This window comes from Abrus precatorius, unplaced genomic scaffold (assembly GCF_003935025.1).
Source record: "Abrus precatorius isolate BTA unplaced genomic scaffold, Abrus_2018 Scaffold8, whole genome shotgun sequence".
Taxonomy (NCBI): Eukaryota; Viridiplantae; Streptophyta; class Magnoliopsida; order Fabales; family Fabaceae; genus Abrus; species Abrus precatorius.
In genome coordinates this window covers 6,154,636-6,164,405 of record NW_020874428.1, presented here as the reverse complement: position 1 = coordinate 6,164,405, position 9,770 = coordinate 6,154,636, and the positions used below count along the sequence as shown (strand labels likewise).

Genomic DNA, 9,770 nt, shown 5'->3' with positions numbered 1-9,770 from the left:
TGAATTTCTCATGCGAGAAATCTCTAAAATATTCTAACCCCACGTATTCTCACTTCAGCGAGGGATAATCTTTATAAAAATTAAATTAAAAAAATGTAATTTTTACTTTTCTTCAAGTTTTTAAGTCATAAATATAAAGAAATTCTCACTTTATTTTCCTTCCTTATTATAAATTATTATCTATAATGAATAAGAAATTAAGGATGTTATATTTTCTAACCTATTTTTGTATCCATGTCATACAAAGACAAAGTCTTAGAATCTAAAAATTTAGATCTCGTTTTAGGAAACGATGAAATTATTAAATCTATTATAGAAGACTTTAATATTTTTCTTGATGAAGATGACTTTAATATAATCAATGACAATAACCAAGATCTTTATCCAAACTTAAAAATTGCTTTAGATGATTAAGAGGCCTAGTGCTCTCCATGGAAAGGTACCCTAATAGTAAAATTGTTAGACAAATATATTAGTTTTAACTATTTGAATAAGATGTTAGAGAATATTTCGAGGAAAAAAGGATCCTTGAAAATCTTAGATTTAAATAACAATTTCTTTTAGTTATGTTTGAGAATATAGATGATTACAAATTTGCTCTCTTTAAGGAGCCCTAGTTGATTCTTAACCATTACCTCATAATCCAAAGGTAGAGGCCTTTATTTAGGCTTCAAGTATGGTAAATATGAAGGACTTCACCTTATTTGCTTTAGTTGTGGTAAATATGGTCATAGAGAAATCTTGCCTTGAAACCTATATTCCTAGCCCATCTCATACTAACTCACTTGTCTATTCTAATGAACCAGTAATGGATACGAAAGGAGTGACTAGTTCCTCTTTTATTCATTAAAGTTTCAATTTTGGCTAAAACCAAATATGTTATTCACTTAAAAATTAGTAATTATGGTGTTAAAGAATGGATATTATCTTCAATATATGCCAGCCCTTAGGAACATTTAAGATCTGAGTCCTAGAAGGAGATAATTACTTTCAGTGCCTCTATCAATCTCCCCTGGTGCTTGACTAGAGATTTTAATTTTGTCCTCTTTGAGTCTAAAAAATGAAGGGGCAGACATGCCACATTTCATGTTACTAAAAAAATTACAGATTGCCTCCATCTTTGTGGCCTCCAGGATTTAGGATAGAAAGGTATTCTCTTTACCTAGCAGAGGGGTAGTGTTAAGGAAAGACTTGATAGGGTAGTTGCTAATGAGTTTTGGAGACTTACCTTCCATCTTAGTATAGTTATTCACATTCTTGTCCTAAAGTATGACCATGTTGGTTTATGGCTGAAAGTCAGAAATAGGGATTCCATAGGTGATTATCCCAAACCTTTCAAGTTCCTTGCCCTTTAGATAACTCCTAGACAGATAATTAATTAGTTCCATACACAAGTTCAAAATTATTATTTAATTAACAATTCTTAGACCGATAATGTGAATAGATTCAAGAATAATATTTTTGAATAGAATAGAAATATTTTTGGTATATATTTAAAAATAAAAAATAATTATTCAATAGAATTGAGGGAATATCTAGGAAACTAGCTAGCAGGCACAATCCTTTTTTTGGTTAACCTAATGAAAAAACCTCTGAACAAAATACCAACTTATTTTAGATTAAGATGAATCCTTTTGGTACCATAACTATAGGTTTAATTGAGTTAAATTAGGGAATAGAAATACTAAATTTTTTCATAGAGCAACCACTATTCAAATAAAAATAGTATTGAAGCTATCAAGGATGAAAATGATAATTAAAAATATGACCCTTCTAAAATTATGCTTATTGCTCTACACTATTTCAGAGAGATCTATTTAGATACTAATCCTAATAATTTTAGTCTTTAGTCTCAGTCTTCTTTTCCTCCCTTTAGAGATTTAGATAAAGCTAGGTTGTACTCCAAATTATCCCTTAAAGAGGTCAAATCAGCTTTCTTTATCGGTAATTTCAAATCTCCTGGTTCAGATGGACTTCATGCACTATTTTTTAAAAGTCAGTGAAATTCTTTATCTCTCTTTATTTTTAAATTTGTATATCTTTGATAAGGAAAAATGGAGCATCTATCATGTTTTTTATTTCATTAGTCAACCTAAAAAAGATTATATTTTTCTAATTTTAAACAAGTTAACTCTCAAACTTACCTCTTTTCGAGAGATGCCATGAAATCTATCATCATTTGAGTACTATAAAATTAATGTGATTGGTAATTACAGGTTGGACCATATGAGTTGTGGTGATGTTATACAAGATTGTAGAGACAAATGATTAATTTGATTTACTTTTTTTTTTTATGATAATGACTTTGCTTTCAGTGATGAATTAAAAGTAATATTTTGAAGTCTCAACTTGGTCAAATTAAAATGCTATTATAAGATGATTTTAAAATTTGATTATTTAGAAGCAGTGAACTTTATTATAAAGAAATCAAGAGTTGTCTATCTTTAAGTGAGTTTAATTCTATAAGATATTTATCATCTCATGTACTCATGTCATGTTATTCAAAAAATCAACTCAGTAAATAACAAACCAGCTCAATTGACAGTTTCATTTGAAGATGCATTTCACTCTCTAAATAATTCTTCATATACTGTTTCTAAATTTTTAATTTTAAATAATTTACATATTTTATAATTTTATAATTTTTAAAATTTTTAATTATTTCGTCCAAATACAAGTCCTAATGCTATTACTAAATTAATATCATTTCCATATGATAATTTCCAAGATCATTTGAATTTTTTATTTATATGTCAAAACATATAATTTTGTTTCCTTTTAAGATTTCATGCCATACAGCGTTAATATAATATTTCTTTTATCATTTTAATTCACAATAAAGTAAATATATAAATAATATTTTAATTTATATCAAATTTAATTCTAATCGTGTAAATTTTTAAATCCAAAACATCACACTAAAATATAAATCTTATAACAATAAAAGTATAAATTAAAGAGACGAGTGTAAAAATATATAATATTTCGATCTATAATCATTTGGCATTTTTTATGATCATTAATACAGAAATATTAAAAAATCGAAAAAAATCTTAAGTTAAATAGATGATTTGATTTCGTATTTGATTTTATTTTTCTCGAAAATGAAAGTTGTCGTGGGTGCGAGGCAATTATTAGAAATCAACATCCTTACCCTTTCAGTCAACTACGAGGAATGAGACAAAAGCAAGTAGTTAAATATTAATGATTGACAAGTCTCCTTTGAATCTAAACAAGGAAGATTCAATTCATGTTATCGTTAATCCTATCACGTCTTAAGTGGGTAGGTCTACAATTCTTGAGGATCTTTTATACCCACGTGTGCTACTCAGCCCCTTCGCAATTAAACTAATTATTTATACTAATAGCCATCGAATCTGATATGTGTGAGTCTTTAGTAAACGATGGAAAATTATGCACTCGTTTGGTCTATACACTCTGCATATTCTCGGAAAATAGCTCATTTGAAATAGCGCGTGTCCTGTTATAGGGAGATCAATTCCACTTCTTTTACCATTCTGCAGTCTCTGACTATGTCTTCCTTCAACATTGATGGGTTCCTGCCACTATATATAGCACTATGAGGATATCCAACAGAATCATACCCATACCATTGATTCTTTGTTGCATAGTACTTTCTGCCCTAAAAGAAACAGCACCCTTTGCTTTGATAATAAGCTTTTCTTCCTTTAACATTAATCTTTACTCAAAGAGAGAACACATATTTTGTGCACGTACACAAATCACCAAATAACCTTAATTTTCAATATATCGATCCATGGACGTAACCAATTTATCCATCGAACAAATTCAGCCCCCTACTTACGGAAACTTGATAACCATTCTTAGCATCGATGGGGGTGGTATTAGGGGCATCATCCCCGCAACCATTATTGAATTCCTTGAATCTCAGCTTCAGGTATGATGATAATGCACCTACAAATCTCCAACTAGCTAGCTAAGTACATAACTACTGTTTTTAAGGCGTTCTTAGAGAGGTTAACATTTTTCTAACATATGTAAGATTGCACATGATAAAAAATTAATCAACAATAATGTATTGTTGGTAGAAACTGAATAAGTAAAAAGCATGCACGAATGCAAAAGCTTTTTATGAAAGAATAATATTTTAAATAATTTTTCAAAAAATAGAGAATCAGTTGATGTAAGTATTATTTTATTATTTTAAACGAATGATTAATTAAATAATTGATCTCGATCATGCAGGAATTGGATGGTCCTGATGCAAGGCTTGCAGACTACTTTGATGTGATATCAGGAACAAGCACAGGAGGTCTTGTAACCGCTATGTTGACTGCTCCAGACAAGAATAATCGTCCACTTTTTGCTGCCAAAGATATCAAGCCTTTTTACTTGAACCATTGTCCGAAAATCTTCCCACAATATAGGTGATTAATTAATATTGCTATATAATAAACAACGGATGTCTTGCTTAATCTATTTTTGTTTAGCTACATATAAGAGTGTTTAATTGTAAAAATTTTAGGAAAATAATTTATGATTCCACAGTTTCTTTTAATATATGATATAATCTATTTATATAACAAGAAGTTATACAACAAATGTTTAATTAATTATTGTTACCAATTGCCAACATTGTTGTAATTAGTATGAATTAAGATTAAAAATTATAATGGGAATTCGTTAATATTTGGCAGAGGCCTTTGTGGAACGCTATTAGCAAAGGTAATAAGATCTTTGGGAGGACCCAAATACGATGGAAAATACCTTCATGGGGTGGTGAGAGAGAAACTTGGAGACATTTGCTTGCATGAGACCCTCACTAACGTTGTCATTCCCACCTTCGACATCAAGTGTTTGCAGCCAATTATTTTCTCTTCATATCAGGTAATTCCTTCTCTCGCTTTCTCTCTTCTTTGTTTTATTTTCACCGGAAAAATTAATGTGGTGTTGGGGATTGAGGGCTATATTTATTTGTTTATGGTCCTACTTGGACTTTCGGGGGTCGAAAATTTGACTCCAAAGAAATAATACAGCATCTCAAACAGTAATTACATATATTGACTACGAAATTATTTTCTTTTACAAAATATAGTACTGTTGTATTAATTTGTTTGGTTAAAGTCAGCTATGCTGTTTTATAAAGTAGAACGAACAATTAACTCTCTGATTTAATTTATATAAGTTATAATATATTTTATGTTTTTTCTTAAAAAATCATATAAATTATGAGACGTAAAAGTAATGATTAACTATATGATTGACTGTGAGAGAAACAGTTATAAAGAAATTCAATTTAGCAAAGTCAAGTCAATGATAAAACATAGGCTAAAAAGATTAGAAATTCTTGCAGATTAAGAAGAGCCCATGCATGGATGCTAAACTCTCAGACATATGCATAAGCACGTCAGCTGCACCTACTTATCTCCCTGCCCACAATTTCACGAACCAAGATTCGAAAGGGAATGTACACCAGTACAACCTCATTGATGGCGGCGTTTGTGCAAATAACCCGGTATGCATAACTATAAACTATTCACTAATTAATCGCTGTTATAAGCTTTATTTAATTTCTAATTTTGCAAACATCACTAATTTAATTGTTTTGGGGAACTCCATGATCCAGACTTTAGTTGCCATGAACGAAGTAACAAAGCAGATCATTAAGGAAAATTCTGATTTCTTTCCAATCAAGCCTCTCGAATATGGCCGCTTCCTCATAATTTCAATTGGCACTGGGACAGCAAAAAATGAGGAAAAGTTCAATGCACAAATGGCAGCCAAATGGGGCTTATTGGATTGGCTAACACACAGTGGTTGCACCCCCTTAATTGACGTTTTCTCTCAATCCAGTGCCGATATGGTTGATTTCCATTTATCTACTGTAACTCAAGCCCTTCATTCGGAAGATAACTACCTTCGAATTCAGGTAAATTTCCCAATGATACATGAGTTTAATTTGATATATTACAAATATATATATATATATATATATATATATATATATATATATGTTTTTTCTAATGTCAATTGATTAAAAATCATTCTAGCTAATGAAGTATAAATAATGATCAAATTTGTGCAACACAACATTGCAGGATGACACATTGACCGGAACGGTTGCTTCAGTTGACACTGCTACAAAGGAGAACTTGGAGAAACTTTGCCAAGCTGGAGAAAAGCTACTAAAGAAACCAGTTTCTAGGGTCAATTTAGAGAATGGTATGTTTGAGCCACTGAAAAACGGGGAAACCAACGAAGATGCTCTCAAAAGGTAAGCTTAAAAACGACATTTTCATCGTAATAATTTGTACAGCAGTTCATTTAATTACATTGCATGTTACAGTTCAGTTATTACACGTTGCAATTTATATTAATAACGCTTCTGTTTATAATGCATTCAGGTTTGCAAAGATACTTTCACAGGAGAGAAGAGTGCGTGAAATGAAATCCCCACACACTAAAAAGGCTAAATTTGGAGGCACTAATTAATTCCATTGGCTTCATTGGTTTAATTACTGCTCGTAATTGTTGCTTATAGAAAAGATGTCTGTAAAATATTAGAATAGAACGGGTTTTAGATAGAGGTCAAAGATTAAATTGCTTGTTTAGACAAAATGTAACTTTAATGATTCGTTCATTTTTTTTATTTGTACTTTTTGTCATTCTTTTTATATCAGTTGATTTTTCAACTGTAAGTCAATAATAATAAAATCTTACTCTTGATGTAATTGTTACTCTCAAATCTTGTAAAGTCAGTTTGATATTCCTTGTGTATTTGAAATTTTAATTTGTATCCTTGTTAACAAAATTTCTCGATTGTAACTAATTTTTTATATTGTCATCTATATTATCCATAATAATAATTTAATTAATAATTATTACTATAATTTTATTAATTATAGTAAAAATGTATTAGTTACATATACTTTGTTATTGATATAAAATATTAATGATAAGTTTTTATTTTTTATTTAAAGTTCTTCACTAATTTAAAGTTCTTTACTCGCTAATTAGTATTGATAAAAAAATTTATATTTATCTTGTTAGAAGATACATATCATCAACCACATTTAAATAAAATAATATTATTTTTACAAAAATAATTCAAATCACATTTAAAAAATTATTATTACAATTTGTCGGTGATACTTTGATTATAGAAGAAGCTACTGAACAAAATTTGTGGATGACAAAGACTATTTTACAAAGATTTGAGCTTTTATCTAAGCTTAAAATTACTTTTCATAAAATTTGTATTATGGAGGTGAATGTGACAGGTAATTTTCTAAACACAATATCTCGATTTCTAAATTACAAGGTGAGATCTTTGTCTTTTCAGTATTTAAACATTTATGTCAGGAACAAACCGAGAAGAAAAAGTGTTTGGCAAAAGCTTATTGAGGTACTTAATCACAAATTAGCATCATGAAAGCACAAATATATCTCTATTGGGAGTAGAATAACACTTCTTAATGCTGTTCTAAATAGTCTTCCACTACATTATTTATCCTTTTGAAAAATGTCACCATGTGTAATTAAAGAGGTGGCAAAGATTTGTCAGTTTTTTTTGGAGTGGAGTGAAGGAATAATTAAAAATAGCTTTGATTGAATGAAGAAAAGTATGCATGCTAAAGCATGAGGGTGGTTTAGGGTGATAAATATGGAATGGTTCAATTGGAGCTTGTTGGGTAAATGTGTTTAAAAAGGATTAGAGTTTTCAAACTCAATGTGCTTTGATGTGCTTTGAGAACAATATGAATCATGTGTTGATATGTTAATTTTTTTGGAGGTAGCATATAATGCTTTAGATTGACGGAGGGACGTGGTATAGGTCTGTAAGCAAGCCAATAAGTGGATAGATTCTAATGTCACACGATTGATTGACGATGATTGTTCTTTTAGTTTTTTGAAAGATAACTGGGCAAGAAATATTGCATTGGCAAATTTATACTCAAGGATATTTTTCAACAACAACTAATAAGGTGGCTCAAGTGATGGATAATTGACGATTTGAGATGGATTAATGGGTGTACAAAATTTCTTGAAGAAGACAATTATTTTCATGGAAGGAGGAGTTATAGTAGTAGTTGTGGAAGACTATAAAGGGTACTATAAAGGGTAAGAGACTGAGAAAAAATGTGAATGACATATTGCCAAAATTTTAACCTGTATCCTTGTTGATAAAATTTATCGATTGTAACTAATTTTTTATATTGCCATCTATATTATCCATAATAATAATTTAATTAATAATTATTACTATAATTTTATTAATTATAATAAAAATGTATTAGTTACATATACTTTGTTATTGATATAAAACATTAATGATAAACTTTTATTTTTTGTTTAAAGTTCTTCACTAACTATTATTGATAAAAATAATTGTATTTATCTTTCTTATATATCTTGTTTCTTTAGAAGATTCATCTAATCAATCACATTTAAATAAAATATTATTTTTACTAAAATAATTCAAATCACATTTTTTAAAAAATTATTATTACAATTTATCGATGATACTTTGATTATAGGAGAAATTATTGCGCAAAATTTATAGACAACAAAGACTATTTTACAAAGCTTTGAGCTTATATTCAAGCTTAAAATTAATTTTCATAAAAGTTATATTGTGGAGATAAATGTGACGGATGATTTTTTAGACACAATATATCGATTTCTAAATTGTAAAGTGAAATATTTACCTTTTCAGTATTTAAATATTTATGTCAAGGATAAACTAAGAAAAAAAATGCTTGACAAAAACTTATTAAGGTGCTTAATTACAAGTTAGTATCTTTAATAATTATTTAAATAAAATTATAAATTTAATGATTCGTTTTCCTGTTTTATTTGTACTTTTTTTATTCTTTTTATATCAATTGTAAATCGACTATAATAATAAAATCTTACTTATTCTCAAATCTCAGTTTTAAAAGTAAGTTTGATATTTTTTGTGTATCAAAAATTTTATTTTGTATCTTTGTTGACAAAATTTCTCAATCATAACTAATATTTTATATTGTGACCAATATTATCAATATTAATAATTTAATTAATAATTATTACTATAATTATATTATTTATGATAAAAATATATTAATTACGTATAAGAATGACAATGGATAAGGTACTATCGTATCCATTTTCATACCTGTATTTTAAAAAAGTACTCGTACCTTACCCTATATCTATGTGGATAGTAACTTTAATCTCCATACTCGTATTTTTTAGATATTTGCATACCCATACTCGCTCCTATTACTTACATCTATTTGATTTTATCTCAATTCCATACAAATATTTTGAACAAAAATGCAAACATTCTTGTACAACGTATGCTTCGTTATCATATTCCTTTGAATGAGCTTTATTTCTCACATATGATTTAAGACTACACAAGTATCTTTCAATAAGATAATCTAACAATGTTGCACTAGTCTAACCATCTTTGCCTTATTTACTAAGTGAATAGTTAAATAGATCATTAATTCATTATGTCAAACACTCAAGAAGGATTTTTTTTTTCAACTAACTATTATTTTATCAAGTAAATTCAAGTTTTTCTGTACTCAATGTTTTAGAACATATCTTCCTAAAGCAGAAATTTAGTTCAATTAGTGCCTCAAAAGTGGAAGATAGTAATGTAAAATACAAGACAATCATATTATTTCATTCCATATATTTTTTCTTCTTTGAAATCTATACATCAAGATATTTTGGATGAGTAATTATCAAGGGCTTTCAAACTAACTAAAAAAAAAAAAAAAAGTAAGTTCCTCCTT

At 28.5% G+C, this 9,770-nt stretch overlaps 1 protein-coding gene across 1 annotated transcript; it reads left to right on the top strand.

Annotated features, from left to right (window-relative positions):
- The first annotated feature begins 3,601 nt into the window (after positions 1–3,601).
- LOC113845850 (patatin-like protein 2) lies at positions 3,602–6,785 on the top strand. The gene is made up of 7 exons (XM_027473496.1): positions 3,602–3,919; positions 4,228–4,409; positions 4,680–4,869; positions 5,336–5,497; positions 5,609–5,911; positions 6,081–6,256; positions 6,387–6,785. The coding sequence occupies exons 1-7, from the start codon at positions 3,779–3,781 to the stop codon at positions 6,472–6,474; spliced, it is 1,242 nt and encodes a 413-aa protein (XP_027329297.1). The 5' UTR covers positions 3,602–3,778; the 3' UTR covers positions 6,475–6,785.
- Positions 6,786–9,770: the final 2,985 nt, after the last annotated feature.

Bases quoted from the DNA above. Each gene is read 5' to 3' on its own strand.
- LOC113845850 (XM_027473496.1), top strand. From the start codon at position 3,779: ATGGACGTAACCAATTTATCCATCGAACAAATTCAGCCCCCTACTTAC. The intron at 3,920-4,227 runs GTATGATGATAA...TCGATCATGCAG, and splicing joins TCCTTGAATCTCAGCTTCAG to GAATTGGATGGTCCTGATGC. The intron at 6,257-6,386 runs GTAAGCTTAAAA...TAATGCATTCAG, and splicing joins AACGAAGATGCTCTCAAAAG to GTTTGCAAAGATACTTTCAC.